At 36.2% G+C, this 17639-nt stretch overlaps 1 protein-coding gene across 1 annotated transcript in view; it reads right to left on the bottom strand.

Annotated features, from left to right (window-relative positions):
- LOC129743579 (cytochrome P450 6g1-like) overlaps positions 1-17639 on the bottom strand; it is a 26011-nt gene extending 8372 nt beyond the window's left edge. The window contains exons 1-2 of the mRNA XM_055735638.1: positions 16967-17639; positions 1182-1329 (exon numbers count right to left, since the gene is read on the bottom strand). Coding sequence (XP_055591613.1) covers positions 1182-1329; positions 16967-17307 — 489 coding nt within the window. The 5' untranslated portion in view covers positions 17308-17639. The remainder of the gene's footprint in view (positions 1-1181; positions 1330-16966) is intronic.

The raw sequence follows: 17639 nt of genomic DNA, 5'->3' as shown, positions 1-17639 counted from the left end.
TAGAGCCAGTTCACTCGTGTTGGGAAAAAGTGGTAGAAATTTTGACACTTGTAGCACATTTTGAAAACTTTACATCATGCAAATTTCAAAATCTAGAGCCTTAAAGTGTTTTTAAATTAAACGCCCAAGGGTCTTGAAAACATTTGCGCCCCCACATCTGCTAATAACTTCCTCTGGGATAAGTCAACCCTACCTGTTGAATCAACGGAAGCATTCGTTTCAGCTTGTGTGAGGTCACCTGAGGCGAAAGATTGCCTCTCAGATTCTTCCACAGCGGCTCCTTTATCATGATCAGATTATAATATCCAAACCGATCGCCAACGGGATCACTGCACATTTGCCGGTTGATAAAGTAAGCCGAATCCTCCATGAACATGCGCTTGATGAGAGCCGGATTTCTCAGAACCAAAGCCTTCCGGAAGAATATGTTGATCCCGAAAAAATCGACATCCCGGGTCCGCGGATGCCAATAGATCCAATCGATGTAGTTGAAGGCGGAATGAATTTGAAGCGCGATTGAACAGAAGTTCCCTATCAGAGGAACCTCCAGAATGTATCGGATTTTGTGATCATTCCAAAAATTGTGTCGTTTCCAACCGCCAAATATTAAAAATATTACTATCAAAACAACGAACAAATATAGTAACATTATCACAGTTCAAAAACTTGTCCGATACTAAAACCAGGAAATTAAGGAATCAAATTTCAATTAGACAAAAAGACGCTTGATTGATAATAAAGTTTAATCGCCTTCGATTTGGCTTATCAGCCATCACTGGGCTGACGATGGAATTTGTATTATTTTTAATCACACGTGTGTAGCAAACGGTAATCGATGAAGCAATTTAGGTAACCTGTGCTCAGATTTTCCGTATTTGTTGGAGATAGGACATTTTGTTTAACATTCACATAAATTCGTTGAACGAAAAGTTCATCCGGTTTTCAACAGCTTATCAATGATTCTGTATATGTACAGAGATTTTGGTGCAACCGCATTGGATAGCATATGATAACGTAAATCATATCATCACCCATTGCCAAGAGTATTACATTCATCAATTGAAATTGATTTGTTAAGTCAGGCTATTGCCACGTGAATGTTCGATTGCCACCGGTAAAGGTTTGAACTAGAATAAAATTATATTTTTTTGTGAACGACTTGTTTTGTAAAGGTAGCTTACCTGATCGACCAGTTCGTACATTCGTTTGATCTTGTTCAGGCTCAGTGATGGGGTGAGAAAGGTACGTAACTGTTTCCAGTGGGGATTTTTGATCATCAGCAGGTTGTAGTAACCGATCGGATCACTCTCCGGATCGGTGCACATGTGCCTGAAAATTGAAAAAGGGATTTTTTGTTACCATAGTCTATTTGTGTCTTGAAGATACCCATAAAGAAAAATGTTTACCATCAACACGCCATTCACCGCCCAGTTAAGCGGTTTTTCAACTTCAAACATGTGTAATAAAAAAACGACGGCAGATTTTTATTCGCTTTCTTTTCCAATACATCCCAAAACCCCTCTACTTTAAATAAAAAATTTAGTTTTTTTTGTTTCGATTATATAGTCGTTTTACCATCTTTATGGCATTCGCGACTTTATCAACGTTACAGTTGGCGGATCGTTATTGAAAAACTTATCCGGTACAACTGTGTTCGATGTTTACTCTTGGGCTCGAACTCGCGGACATCGGCTCAGGAGACAACAGACTTGCCAACTGAGCTATATCACAAGCCATAAAAAATTTAGTGGAATGCGAGAAATGTACGCTTTTCAAAATAATTAACTAAACTTTGGGGTGTTAAACTGGCCTTATTACCGCCCACTCGACTTTTTCGGGTATCGATAATGTTTTCTTAAGGAAAAACTATCTAAACAACACGGAAACTGTTCTTTTTAGTATTTTCCATACAACGAGCTGTCAAAACCATATTTTGGCTCTTTAGAGAATACATTTTGTGAAATTTTTTCCTCAAATTTAGTACAAATTTTAACAAAGTGCGTTGACTGACAAAATGATGATTCCCGGCAAACAACCTCAAGTAACCGGTTACTTTCAGCGATAAAACATCATTTTCTAACATAATCAAACTAAATGCTTCTTACAATTTACACATTTGACACAATACATGCGTTAAAAACAAAGAAATTGTGCGTGACCGGTCATTAGGAACCCACACTTTTTTTTATACACCAATTACCTCCCATCACTAAACGCTTCAAAAAACAACAACTATTGAAAAAATCGAAAATTTTTTGATGCAAATCTATTCTACGAAAATAAAACTATCGTTTCAAGTCGATTTTAGGTCCAATAGGTACTATCTACTAAACAAAAACCCTTTTTGCCCTAGGAGTACAGTCATGCTTAGTTCGCTAACAGGCGTCGAATTCAATAATTTGACCAGAAACGAAAAACCAAATATTTTATTTCTGGCTATAGTTAGCATAATTAAGTGATGTTTTTTCGGTGAAATTGTCGAACAATGATGCCGACACAGAACACAGGTCTTATATTTGGAGAAAACATCCCAGTTTTTTCAAAATACACACAAAAGGGTGATTTTGGGCGGTAAATGGCGTCTTGATGGTACTTTTTTTTTTAATTTTTCAAGATCATGACCAGTAATTCAGAACCTTTTATTGGCTTCGGGAATTTCCTTGATTTTTTTGTGTTTTCCGGGCTTCGGAAATTCCCGATTTTTTTTATATTCCCGGGAATTCCCGGGAATTCCCGGGTAGGACACTCTACACACAAAATTTTCAAGGCCGAAATTTAGCAAAAATTTGCTCAAATTTGACCAGCTAGAAACTTAGCAATCAATTTAGCAATATTTTTAAACTATTATTTTAGCAAACGAGCGAAAAGTTAGCCGCCGCAATTTTTACTCAAATTTTTAGCAAAAACCGGAGGAAAAGTTCGCTGGTTCTGAAATTACAAAATTTATTGTTTTTTTTTCTGGAGAATCAGGGAGAATGTTTGATTGTGAAATAGAATACACAAATTTCCTTTGCTTTCATTTTATTTTTCACATTTTTTGCTATTTTCTCTCACACTTTTCGTACAACGGAAGTTCCGATTCCGGCGAGCCAACTGCCGAGCCATTTACTTCAACGAATGCACCGGAGTGTGTGCCGGATGCAGTTCGTTGATATTCCAGTTGTGGTCCCCCTTCATTTCCTGGCTGTTGCGAGTTTCCTGTTGCAGTTGTAACCTGGTCGGAAGAAAAACAAACAAACAATTTTGAATTAAAAATCGGAAAATCTGTACAATTCATAATCGGCCCTTACCTGTACGCATCCCGTGTCGATTTGGTTAGTATTTAGTTGTTGACTTATAGCCACCTCTAGAACCACCAACATCGAACTTTCGGCAACGCGCGCTATTTTTCTTCCAATCCGCGGCGGCTGCTGTCTGTACACAAAGCGGCTAGAAAACCTTCGTTTTACTCAAATCAAGCAAAATGAACTTTCTTTTTGCTAAAATCAAGTAAATTTAGATTTTTGCTAACTCAACAGTAAAAAAACCTTCGTTTTACTAAAATCAAGCAAAATGAACTTTCTTTTTGCTAAAATCAAGTAAATCTAGCTTTTCGCTAACTCAATAGTAAAAAAATATTTTTACTAACGGAAAGTAACAGCGAAATTTTGCTTAGTGGAGCCCCGAAAGTTTTGTGTGTGTGAAATTGCAAATTTACAAAACGTTTGAAAAACAGCTACCTTTGAAAATTTGTCAATATACATATCTGCGTGTATCATATGCCAAATTACGTAAACTTTCCAATCCTCTTTTCAAAATTTATCTGGTGTGACTTGAACAATTTTACGGTTCTTTAATTGAGAAATGCCGGTTTTTACACTACTATTTACATTTTTTTCACAACGTATTGCTTCTAACTTCAACTTTTTTGGACATTAAGTAAATTTTTTTTAACATTCCATAGCAGATCTGAAGTATTGTAGCTGCATATTGTCTGAGAAATATGTTTGAGTTACATTACGAGGTTTCAAAATCTATAAATTTTGTAAAAATCGGTGGGGAAACAAGAAAGATATATTGGTTTAAGTCAGGAGTGCCAAATTGACATTTCTTGGACGGTTGCGGGTTAGAGTGTCCCAAATTTGTATTGGAAATTTACCTCAAACCTGTGGAATGTTATGTGCTGCAGGCTAAAATTGATTCTAGACAAACATATTATAGTCCAATGACAAATTTGAGCTAGATCGGACCACCGTAAGAGTTCGCTCAACGAGCTTGAAGTTTGTATGGGATTTGGACACATTTTGTTCGGGGAGATCTGAAAAATCAGTTTTCAACAATTACTTTGGTTGTTTTGAGCCGATTTCTTTTGAATATGGTTTTTCTCAAAGCTTATATTATGACAAATATTTCAGCCCAAGAAAGTTTCATATAAATGATATTTTCAGTAAGTCATTAATAAAATTTTCAATATAATTTTTAAGCAGTTTTGTTTCAAAATTTGAAATAAAGATTCTCAAAACACAGATTTAGAAAAATAAATTGAATTTTTAAATAAATTTCAGAGCAAGTAAAAAATTAACTATGATTAGTTGTTAAGAATATGATAATAATTTTTATTTATTATTTGAGTTAATTTCCTTTTTTTTTTCATTTTCAATCGAAAAATTGATTGAAAAATTCAGCAGGAATGTGAATTTCTAATAATTTAAGCATTAAAGGTTTATGTTTTTGGAACACAAAAAAATCAGAATTGAAAAACATAGACAAACTTATCAAAAATATTCCTATAAATTTAAATCGTTTGACTTCAAAATTCGGTAAATTTATTCAAAAATTGAAAAAAAATTGTACTAAAAAATTCGATAAATTCATTTGAAAATTAAAATAAAATATTAAGATGAAAAAAACAATTTTTTTGGACGATCATATTTAGTTTTGTTTATATGGAGTTTAAAAATGTGTCAGTTTTAAGTGAAATCACTGATTAACTATTAAACCTACATTTAAGAAAAAAAAAATCTGATTTTGTTTTTGTTTATTATATTTCATTCATTTTGAGAATAATATTCCGATGAAGATGATGCATGATTTAAAAAAGTAAAATTAAACAGTTTTTAAAAATTTCAAAAAGTATGATTAGGTACAAGTATTTTTAACATTACTGCGGAAAGTTAAAAAAAAAATGAACCCTGCCCAACGCTAAGATTTATGCTTTAAAGAATATCTTAAATTCAATTTGGTTCAATTTTTTCCTAAATTCGTTAACCTTCCAAAGCCGTTCGCAAAATAACTTTTTCAGGGAAATTTGAGTTGTAGTTTGATTTCGTTCTCCTGGCTGTAAATGTTAACCGGTTTTGATAATATTATATTCATTGTGTAGGTAATTGTATTAAACAAATAGAAAGCATCAAGAATTTTTTTGCAGAGCTCAAAAAAATAACTTGAAGTCTTGAGGAAAGTTAATAATTGATTAAAAACTTTTATTTTAAAATATTAGGTTTTTGTTATAAAGTTTTGTCAAAAATTGCCTATCAAAAACTTTTATTTTAAAATATTAGGTTTTTGTTATAAAGTTTTGTCAAAAATTGCCTATCAAAAATAAATCCAAACGACCTTTTATGTTCATTTCACTTCAGAAAAATGTAAATTTTGTGTTTCTTGAAGAATATTTCATATCAACATTAAATTTGAAATGAGACGTTGGCAACACGGTTTGTTAACGTTTGGTCTAACCTAAGACTGCGTTGCTTTTAAAAGAGTTTTTCTCGGGGAAACGGATAATTAAAAGCGTGTGAAGTGGATAGTTTGTTGCCCGGAATTCCAGTTCTTCTGTATTCGGTGGAGAAGTATCGTTTTGTGATCTTCCCGGATAGTTATCTAGATTTCTAATCGTTGATTTTCGAGGCAGCCCCACGAGGGCTATCAGTCAGCTTTTATACCAGTTGTTATACTTCTTGATTGGAAACTTGCATACAACACCACTTAAAGTGTAGAGAGAGAGGAGTCGGATCAGCTGATGGCTGACATCTCAGATCCCCCCGATGGGGGATCCAGAGTACCTAGGTGGATGCTTGGGCCCGACGACTTGGGTGAAATGCGAACATTACTTATGCAAGTTGTGAAAGAGAATGATGACGACACGAAAGAACCCAGACTTCCGTCAAAACCCTTTTTAATAGCCCAAACGGTTCAACTGACGATTGGTTATGAGAAAGCCAAGAGAGTTCAAGCCACGAAGGAAGCTAGGGGCGCTAAATATCCTAAGGACAGACTCGAAACGAATTATGGAACAACTTCTAAGCATAAAATCTCTGGTAGATGGCACTTCAGTAGAAATCATTCTTCACCCCACATTAAGTTATGTTCAAGGAGTAATTTTCGATATTGATACGATTGATGAAAAAGAACAATTCATTCTCGAACAGCTTCAACCTCAAGGTGTTACAAAGGTTAAAAGAATCACCAAGAAAGGAGAAGGGTCGTCAAGGGTCAACACCCCTCTCCTAATATTAACCTTTCAACGAACAGTGCGACCAGATTTTATATATGTAGGATTGCTCCGTGTTAAAGTTCGCGCTTTTTACCCGTCTCCCTTATTGTGTTTCAAATGCGCTGATTATGGCCACGGCAAAGACAAATGTCCCGCCAAAACACCCGTCTGTCTAACATGTTCCGGAAACCATGAAATCGAGAAAACACCGTGCGAAAGGTCACCATTCTGCAAGAACTGCAATGGAGATCACGCTCCCATTGCTAGAACATGTCCCAAATACAAAGAGGAAGAGAAAATTATCAAAATCAAAGTAGATCGAGGCATATCGTTTGGGGAAGCTAGAGCCCTAATCCGTGAAGCCAACCAAGGTACCTCCTTTTCAAGCTTAGTTCAACAACGTCTATCGCAAAACACTGACGAAAAGGACAAAATTATTCAAATGCTACGTGATGAACTACTGGCAGTACGAACTGAACTTAAATCTTTGAAGGAATCTTTAGCCGATCAAACAACAACTCAAAAATCGTCTCCAGTAGATTCCAGACTAACTGACTCTTTTAACACACAGAATTCAAACTCAAACCAACAAATGGGACGAAGTAGCAAACCAGACCCTTCTTGCAATTCGAATAACAGTAAACAACCGAATAATCTCTCGCAAAGACCTTCGAGAATAGACGGCTACCCAAAAAGTAAATCTGAAATGCTCATGCGTAGCAGAAGTCAAAAACGACTGATAAGTCCTCCAACTCGACAAATATCGATGACTACCACCGAAGAGGGTATCCAATCTTTGTGTGATGAATCCAGACCAAGAACGAGAAACCAATTCTCTCAGGCAAGTATTTTTCAATTTATTGTCTCCGACAGACTGACTGGTCTTGATTATTCCCCAGCCACAGATATACAACAACATCGCTTATCGGAAGAAGCCGCTGTAGAAATATTTCGAAACGATTCTATTGATGAAATCGTGTCATATCCTGTGGAGGTTCAGGACACCCACTGTAGCCAGCGGGTCCATCCTACACCTGTTCCAGATGTCGGTCACTCAACATCATCCACCTTGTCTGTCGGTGCAAGGCTCGATGACAACTGGGGGCTCGAAACCAGATCTAACATGTCCACACCAGACCACAACGCATCGTTGAAACATCGCATCGCTCTTCAATGGAACATGAATGGATTCTTCAATAATGTAAGTGACTTGGTTTTGCTCACCAATTTCAATCCCCCAACTGTACTTGCTATTCAGGAAACCCATCTCCGGTCAAATGCAGAAGGAAGCTTAGTTAACACATTACGGAACCAATACACTTGGAAAACCTCAGCAAAAAACAACATTTATCAGTCCATCGCTCTAGGAGTCCTTACAACCGAGCTCCATCATCAGATTCATTTGGACACTCCTTTCCTAGCACTGGCAACAAAATCGAAGGTAGATTGCCCTGCACAGTTGTTAACATCTACGTTACTAACGAACCACATCCGAGCTTTGAAAGTGACTTCTCTGACCTGGTTAACCAACTCGAAGCACCTTTCTTAATTCTGGGAGATTTTAACGCCCATCACAGGAATTGGGGCTGTGACCGAGATGATCCCAGAAGTAAGGCTATAGTCCGTGTATGTGAGCAACACGATTTGTTTGTAATGAATGACGGTGGTACAACCTTTTCAAGAGGCAGCACATCGACAGCAATCGACTTATCGATATGTTCAAGCGATTTTATAAGAAAAATTAACTGGTTTTTACATGATGATCCTCGAGGCAGTGACCATCACCCATGTAGAATATTTCGGATGGAAAGATCAAACAACTTCTATGTCTGAACTAAGACTACTTTTTTTGGAACCTCGTTCCACTTTATTTATACCAAATGAAGACGCTAGCTCCGGATCGTTAACAGTGGAGGTCTCTAACCACGGCCCTATGCACCGGAAGATCGGCGCGGGATCATTAAGTAAGCTAAGAATAGGTACCCGACGCGTTGGTAATTTCCATCGTTGTTCTTGGTTTCGTTCCTTCTTCGCATAGATGCACTGCCTATGCATAAAACCAAACAAACGTGATGGAAATCACCAATGATTCTAACCCAAGCGTAGGAGACAAACAGAGGGAAATAATTTATTCGAACCCAGGTGGCTGAAGTATAAATTATGCTGAGCCACATTACTCACCCCCTTTTTTATGATCAAGGGCCAGAAGGCGTCACCCTTGATCATCCTGAGCTAAACTCCAGTTACAATTCCTACGATCAAGGGCCAGAAGGTGTCACCCTTGACGATACTAACAAATTTTTTTTTTGTTAAGGGCCAGAACAGTCCTAACTTAGCTTTTTTTTTTTATAATTCCTACGGTTAAGGGCCAGAAGGTGTCACCCTTAACGGTCCTAAACACTTGCGGACAACAATTTTTTATTTTATGACATTTAATTATTCTTAAATCTGGCTCTTTTCTTGGCCAATAATTGATGTTTTCTCATTTAATAATTGATGTTTTTGTTTTTTTCATCTCAAAAACGTTTTTAATGTTGAGCAACATGAGGGTCATCCTCCTCAACCCTCCAAAAATAAGTTTTCAAAAGTATGACAAATTTGAAAACTTTAAAAAAAAATAAAAATTCACTCCTTACTGCTCCGTCAATATATCTGTGACTAGAACTGCAGTACTAAATCACGTCAAGGCATTAAATTTAATTTCCTTTTGTATTGCAATTTTGAAACCATATTCTTCCAATGAGTTGGCGCCTCTCATTGGTCGAAATATGATATTCAAGTTGAAAATACAAAAATTCTTATGATCTTGATCATAAGGAAATTAATTTACCCGATATATGACAGTAAAAAAAATTAAATATTATCTTATGGAATTTTGAAAATAAATAAAATTGTGCGGTGTCAAGACCCTTTTGTTTTTTAAATTTTTATGGAGATTTTTTTTTAAGATCAAAACGTGAATTATCCTCGGAAATTCCGTTTTGAACTTTAATCTCTTCTTTTCATCCACCTTTTTATGGCAGGTATTTTAAATACGGTCAGTGCCGTCTTCAGCATTTATTTTGCTGGAATTAAAAATGAATATTTTTCCATTATAAAACGGTCAATGCCGTCATCAGCATTCTAGCTGGAATTTATTCGGCATTTTAGCCTATTTGAAGTGAGGACCCTTTTTGATGACTTATAAGCATCGGATTCACTCAACTTTATTTGATTTTGGGTTAATCATTCCGCTTTTGTTTTATTTTTTTTCGAGTTCCAAAGAAAAATATTTTATGGCCTTTTTTTCAAAAACAAAAATTGGCCCTGGAAATCGCGTTCGAATAAAAGTACTTGATTTCCCCAGTGTTCATTTTAAAACTTCGCATAAAAACCTTTAAGAACCAAAATCCAACAATCTATCATCTATCAAATAAATGTAACTCCGCTTGATTTTCAATCATACCAGCCTATGTCATCATTATCTTCATTCAAGCAGTTTTTGTTTAAACGTTCGATCTGCATTTATTCGCAGCATTGCAATGCTCGGTTTTCAATATCCTTTATGTTTGCTCGTTTTTTCGTTATAATTTTCAATGGTGTATTTTGTTTGTGTTTAAATGGTAAATGTAGCAATAGTAGCGAATTAGCCCTAAAGTCAATTCAATTTTCTGTGTTTTTTTTTTAAATAATTTCTGATTTTCTTTCCTCCTGCTCTCCTGGTATTCGATTCCGCCGCATTCGTACGCTATTAAACGAATCTCTCTTCTAGCAACTTCTGGTCAAACCATCGAGCGCCGAAATTTGTTATTCTTTTTATCATTTTTAACTTCATATGCTTACGATTTTTTTTTTATTACTCACCCCCTTTGCTTCCCCCATGCTTCTTATTAGAGTTCATACATTTTTTTTCTGCTGCTGCACACATCCGAGAGCTGTTGTCTGTCGTCTGCTAACATACTGCTACTTCTCCGATGTAGCGGACACCGATCCTTTTTCCCTCTTCCAGCAGCACCGACTTCTCATGTTGTTGCCTCTTCGTTGGTCGTCGTCGTTGTCGTCGTTGCTTCGATGTCGTCGATTTTCGGCTGTTATTAATTCAGAGAAATTTTTTCAATTTTCTGTTTGTATTGCCACTGCCGCAATCTCCGCAAGTTTCGTCTGCTGGTTGGTTTCGCACTTCGATTTTTTTTTCTCTGCGCCGATGGCCTTTCCACGTTACACATGAAGCACTTGAGAAACTTTTCGTAAACACACACCATCACTGATGGGACCCGTCCACCTACCCTGTCCGATCTGGCGTTTATGCTCAAAATCATAGATAAAGCACATTATTAGCAACTGATCTTTCGTTTTAAACTACACGAAGGTCTCCAATCCGCATTAGAATGTTTACTTCGGCACATTGTCCTTGATGTGATGTATCAATAAATTCCTTTTCACGAATTAGTATTCACGCTGCCTTATCCGATTCACGCGGCTTCAGTCCAAAATTCACTTATTTTAGACGATTGAAATACAATCAAATGTCCAAGCCAATAATTACACGTTGGCCACAACAATAAAAAAAAATTATGCCAAGATATCCGCGGCATGCACTGAAGGCATATTACAATCGGCACGAACATCGCTTTCGCACACACTCCGCACTCGGTGGTAACTGCACTGATTAGATGCGTTGAATCTCCAGCCATATCGTCAATCGGCTGTATGCGCATATTACACAACATGCGCATTTAGGAGCACTTATAACTTTCAGGGTAGCCACAACTATTTAACTGGGTCTGCGGTGAGGAAATTTACCACAAGTGGCAAATTCTCACCGCATCACCGCTGCCACCAATTGTAGAATATTTCGGATGGAATGACGTGTCCACTGATATGTCTCAACTAATACTACTTTTTTTGGAACCTCGTTCCACTTTATTTATACCAAATGAAGACGCTAGCTCCGGATCGTTAACAGTGGAGGTCTCTAACCACGGCCCTATGCACCGGAAGATCGGCGCGGGATCATTAAGTAAGCTAAGAATAGGTACCCGACGCGTTGGTAATTTCCATCGTTGTTCTTGGTTTCGTTCCTTCTTCGCATAGATGCACTGCCTATGCATAAAACCAAACAAACGTGATGGAAATCACCAATGATTCTAACCCAAGCGTAGGAGACAAACAGAGGGAAACAATTTATTCGAACCCAGGTGGCTGAAGCATAAATTATGCTGAGCCACACCCAATTGAAATTATTGGTAATAAAAGCTTTCCTCAAACAGGTAAACGACCGCGATGGCAATTAGACTGAGCCAACTGGGTTGATTATGAAGCCAAACTATTGACACTTGTAGATTGAGACACCCAATATTCACCTAGCCAGATTGGCAACTTCATCCTTGAAGCAGCACATAAATCCATACCAAGAACTTCGGCCAAACCAGGTCCGCGTTCAGTTCCAGGTGGAACGTAGATGTAAAACTAGCCATCAAAGAACGTAGGAAAGCTTTGAGAGCCTGGAAACGTGTTCCCCCTGATGATCCCAATCGAGATGCTTATCTGGAAAACTGGCGTACTGCAAGACAGTCATGTCGCCGCATTATAAAAGAAGCAAAACGGGATTCATGGTTAGAATTTCTAGATGGAATATCACCACGATCATCATCGCAAGAAGTGTGGCGTCGAGTTAACTCGTTACGAGGACATAGAAGATTAAACGGCTTCACCCTAACTGTCGACGAAAAAATAACTGATAACCCTACAAAAATAAGCAATGAATGGCCGTTATTTTTGCGAAATTTCTTCCACTGAATTGTACCCTTCTGCGTTTATAAGTAAGACAGGTTTGATGGAAGAGCGTGAAATAACATTCAATCAAACCTTGACATCACCTAGGCAACCATACAATGATCCCTTCTATATGACTCAACTATTGTATGCCTTAGACAATGTTAAAAGCAAGTCTTGTGGCCCAGATGAAGTGGCATATCCCATGATAAAGCGTCTACCACTACCAATTAAACAGGCTCTTCTTGACGGATACAACATGCTTCGGGAAACCGGATGCTTCCCTGAAGAATGGCGCAGAGGTATTATCGTCCCTATACCAAAAGTATCTAACAACACAAAAACGCCATCAAGCTTTCGTCCTATCAGCCTAACAAGTTGTATGTCTAAAATTCTTGAACGAATGGTGAATAGGAGGCTCGTAACGCACCTGGAAAGCAATAATTTACTTGACCAACGACAATATGCTTTTAGAAAAGGGAAAGGAACTGGTGTATGTTTCAGAAACCTAGCTAGTATTTTAAACAAAGCATCTAAAAATAATCTGCACATCAATATGGCCGCTTTAGACCTTTCGAAGACCTACAACAGAGTCTTAGTAGGCCAAGCGTGGTCCGCCCCACAATGTGTGGTGGTAGATGCAACTCTATCTGTATCTACCGCTTCATAGTAGTAGGCCCGTGAGGAACAAAAATTTGATATGTGATGATAAGCTTCTAAATAAATTCTACCCGCTCATTTTCAACATCTTTCATTTTCATCTAACCTTCTATCCACCTATATAAATACTTCATAATCTTCAGATGTCCCTACTAAAAAGGACATGACTTTTCACCGCTAGGCCGATAAATTACATCCACAAATATAAATTACGGTGATTAATCCTTCATAAAATTCTATTTTTTTTCTGAAAATTCACAGAAGCTTAGTTTAATGATTATAAGGGATTTTTTTCCAACGAAAAACTTTTTTGCCGACAAAAAAATGTCCGAAATTTGTTTCAAAATTGCATAACCACAGGGGCTAAGGAGCGTAACTTTCGGTTGTAGTTTTTACACACTTCAACCTGTCTCGTAGCTATATTTAAAAAAAAATTGTTAAAGTTGTACTACAAATAACCGAAATATTTCAACTCTTTTTTTGTATCAATTATAGTCCTTTTACCGTAGAAGAGAAAAAATCCCAATTTAGGTAGCCGAATTCACTAAAGATTGTTTCACTTTTATTTTGTCGGTGGAATTTGTTTCACATTTCAAAAATCGAAATAGTTTTGATTCAAAACTCTTTTTTTTACTATTTTTGAATGTTAAAAAAATATCAAATTCTTTTTTAGAGAATTTTTGGAAAAAAAGTCTGCTAGTCAGATTTTGAATGCAGACGTGAGTGCACTTTATTACAAAAGTACACCTACCTACATCCGTGTTTGTGACCAGTGTACTAACGTGGTTTGAAAAAAAAAAAAAAAACGCGTGGATGATTCGTACTGTCAACTGGGGCATCATGCAACGCTTTTCAACTTCAATGGATTCTAGAAATTTAACGTCCACATATAATCATACCGCTTTCACATAAAAAGTTTTAAAGTTAATGGAACATCAAATAGACGTAATCAGAAAAATTATTGGTTTCGAAAGTTATTTTTAAATTTAGAAAAACATGCGATTTTCACCCTACAAAGAAAGGGTAAATTTGCATAAAATTTTGTTTTTAATGGAAAATCAAATGAAAACCTTTTGAAAATTGATAACTTTTAACATATTTTTGATGAAATATTGCATAAAGCACCAATTTCAGTCAGTTTTGGTTTTGATTGAATTAAATTTTCCATTTTTTCTGGCAAAAATGTTTTTAGAGAAAAAGCATGAGGATGCTGCATACATTTAGGGGTAAAAATACTACACTCAGAGGAAATCTTATTATAAATTTCATAAGATACATCTTATGAACCACTTTTTTGCGTCCAAACTAATTTTTCATAAGAGTCTTATGGAATTCTTTCAATATTCATACGAAGTTCTTATGAAAAATAGAAGAAGCGACATTGTGAAAAAATAATGAACACATTCAGTCATTTTCTTGTCGTTGTACCAAGCACTAACCAGTTGTGGAGCCATCAGTTTTTTTCAAAGTTGAAAGTGATTTTGTTATTCTACATGGTAAGTTTATTTTTTGTGAACGTTCAAATTATTTGTTAACGTAAACACATATTTTTATGTTTACTTTTCAGCATGTTGACCGGCGAAAAGGATAAGTTCAATGGACCGGGTGCGGCAGAATGACTGTTGGAACCGTGCCTTGATGTGCAATGTGATATGGTGATCATGATGTTTAGTGGTATGAATAAGATTTAGCAATTGCTTCGAAAGCTTTTACTTAGCTCGAAATCAATCAAAGCAAATGTCCAAAGCATTTTCTTAGTTTGATATGAATAAACATTTGCTTAGCGGATGTGTACTAAAGTTTTAGAACATAGCTTTTGCTTCGAAAAATAGAGCTATCCAACCAGCAGAATCTGAAGTTTTCTAAAGTAAAATGAAAGAAGACGATCAGAAAATTGAAAAGTATGGCTAAAGTAGCCTTGAAGTCGACGAAGCGGTTGGTGGGTGTAAGAACGACCGGAATTTTTTTGGTAAATGCGTGCTAGTATGTCGATGTTTAAAGAAAAATGAAAACATATTCGAATATTGTCAAACAAAAAATTGCCTTACTTTAATATTTATCATAAGCTCTTCCACATGTATTCGGATCGGGATAATCCGATGTATAAAAAAATAGCAATAGGCGCGCATTTTAATTTAGATTTTTTTTAAATCTTAGGATTATAACAAAATTATATAAAAATGATAGATCTGTATAATATTTCAAATTATTACAATTTATTTCTTACTTTGAGCCAATTGGGAATTCTTCCACTATAGCCGGATTTTTTTTTAATTTGAAATATTTACTGATTGATTTGTTTAATTTTATCTTAGACGAATGATTTTATACAACGACAGGAATATGGAAAAAGTTGAGTTATCACTTCGAATTTTCTTCATCCATGTTGAAAATGCCTTTTTGAATTGTTTTGAAGTGAAATATTGCTAATTTGATAAATTCATGACGTTATTAAAGATTTTTTTATTGGAAAAGTCTGCTACCGAGCATGCTTAGAAAATAAAGCAATTGCTAGGAGATTTGTCGAGCAATTGCTTCAGATTTGAGCTTTATTCATACCAAACTAGTTTGTTCTAAAAGTAAAAGCTCCTGACTGAGAAAACAGCTGTCAAAAAAAACTTTATTCATAACAACCGAAGCAATTGCTTTAAGCGACTGCTCGACTGCTCGATTTAGTTTAGCAAAAGCAATTACTAGGTTTTTTTTTTCATACCACCCGTTATTGTAAACAAACAACAAATTACCCAGAAAATAAACTGATCGTTTTTAACATCAACTATCTTGATATTTTCCCTTCAAACGTAAAATTTTCATTTCCATAAGACCCTCTTATGAAAAGCAACAACCTCTCATTGATTGAAGCAGGTGTTCATCTGAAGAATTCATTCGCTTCATAAGACAATCTTAGGAATTTCATAGATTTTTCTTATGGCGCCACTTCATAAGAGAATCTTATGGTATATATAATAGTATTTTTCTGAGTGTACAAAAAACCTACTAGCTGAAATCAAGCTCCAATTAACGTGTGGATGGATGAAATTTTGAAATTAACAAACGTGTGATGCAAAACAATCATTTTCTAGCATATGGAAACGAGATTTAAAAGGTGAATCCTTGATTTGGTGCATTTTATCCCAGACTGGTTACTGAATTATAAAAATATTCATTATATAATTATTAATAATAATAAAAACACTATAGAGTTTTTAGGTGATATCATGAAGCCGATCCCTTATACTGGGTAAAGTTTTTTACGTCATCCAAAAATGTAAAAATTTGTACATATATTGCTCGATTTTTTAAATTTTCTATGAGAATAAATAACTTCTAAAACTATCTCACAATGTGAGAAACTATGTCATCATCAATTTGCAATCAATAAAGCCGGAACAAATTTCAAATCCTTCTTTTGTCACTCTGAGTTGGAACATCGCGAGGGGGCGGGGGGGGGAGGGGGGCGGTGGACATTAAAAAATAATGCGAAAAACAAATAAATTGCACGAAAACTTGTATGCAACCAAATAGCATACTATATTATTGCATAAAACCTATAAATTAAGTTTTTTTTATCGAAAAATTCACTAAAATCAAGAATTCAAAACGAGAATTAACTTCCATCTTCCAAAATTTGGTTCTTGGTCTTGAAATCTGTCCGATATTTGAGTTTTTATTTGAAATTTACTTAAAACACTTCAAACTTTATTTATTTCCCCCTTCGGGATTTTGGAAATTTCGAAGGGGGGGGGTAGGGGGTGACAAAAGAAGAAATCGATATTTGTTCCAGTCTAATTGAAATCATTTTTTACGTGTTGTGGTATACAAAGATTACATCTAACCCTGCTATTGTATAATGCCCCGTTTGACGGTACTTAAGTGTGTCGAAAAATGAATCCCTACAGGTTTTGGTAGTTTGAAATACTTTTACAATGCGTATAAAATTATGTTTGTCTCATATTCTATAAAATAATAGGATACATGCATGTTCAGAATCATAAAGGATGAAAGACAGCAAGCGCATCAAGCAACAAAGTAAGAAAGCGACAATAAGTTGAATTTAAAAAAAAAAACAATTGTGCTCACCTATTACAGAACCAACCCGCATCCTTGATCAGCACCTGTTTGATTAGCTCTGGATCTCGCAGAACCACACTGGGCTGCATCATGATACTGACACCAAACAGTGAACTACCGGCCACTTTGGCATCACAGTACAACTCTTCCATTAGCTCGAAGGTGTTTTTCTTCATCGACAGAACTGGCCAAAAGTTCCCCACCAGGGGCTTACCGGCTATGTACGGTAGCTCGTGGAAGTGCCAGTATCGAGTTCCCGAGGTCGAGAGGAACCAGGCCATGAAAATGACCAGGGCCAACAGCCAAACTACCACACATCCCCCGAGAGTATCCCAGCCGGCGTAGATCATGACGGAAAAGGTAACCTGAGATGACGTTCCGGATCTTACTTCCGAACATATGTATGAAGCTAGCTATGCACAATCTCGACACACTTGGACGCGTTGCGTTTGTTTTTCACTGGATGAGCGCTTTTTTTCTTAAACCACTCACTATGTGACTACGCCTAAAAACACATTAGGATTGAAATTTGAACAGATCAATCATGAATAATCTTAAAACAGCAACATTTTCCGAACATTTACAAATAAAACGTTTGTTTTCTAGATCAATTAATTCTACTCAGAAAGAAATGCGCCTAACCTGACCTCATAAACGAATTTGAGTGACAAGCACTGTATAA

Source organism: Uranotaenia lowii, chromosome 2, assembly GCF_029784155.1.
Source record: "Uranotaenia lowii strain MFRU-FL chromosome 2, ASM2978415v1, whole genome shotgun sequence".
In the NCBI taxonomy this organism is placed as follows: Eukaryota; Metazoa; Arthropoda; class Insecta; order Diptera; family Culicidae; genus Uranotaenia; species Uranotaenia lowii.
Note: the sequence above shows the minus strand (reverse complement) of the source record. Positions and strands in the feature narration are given on the sequence as shown.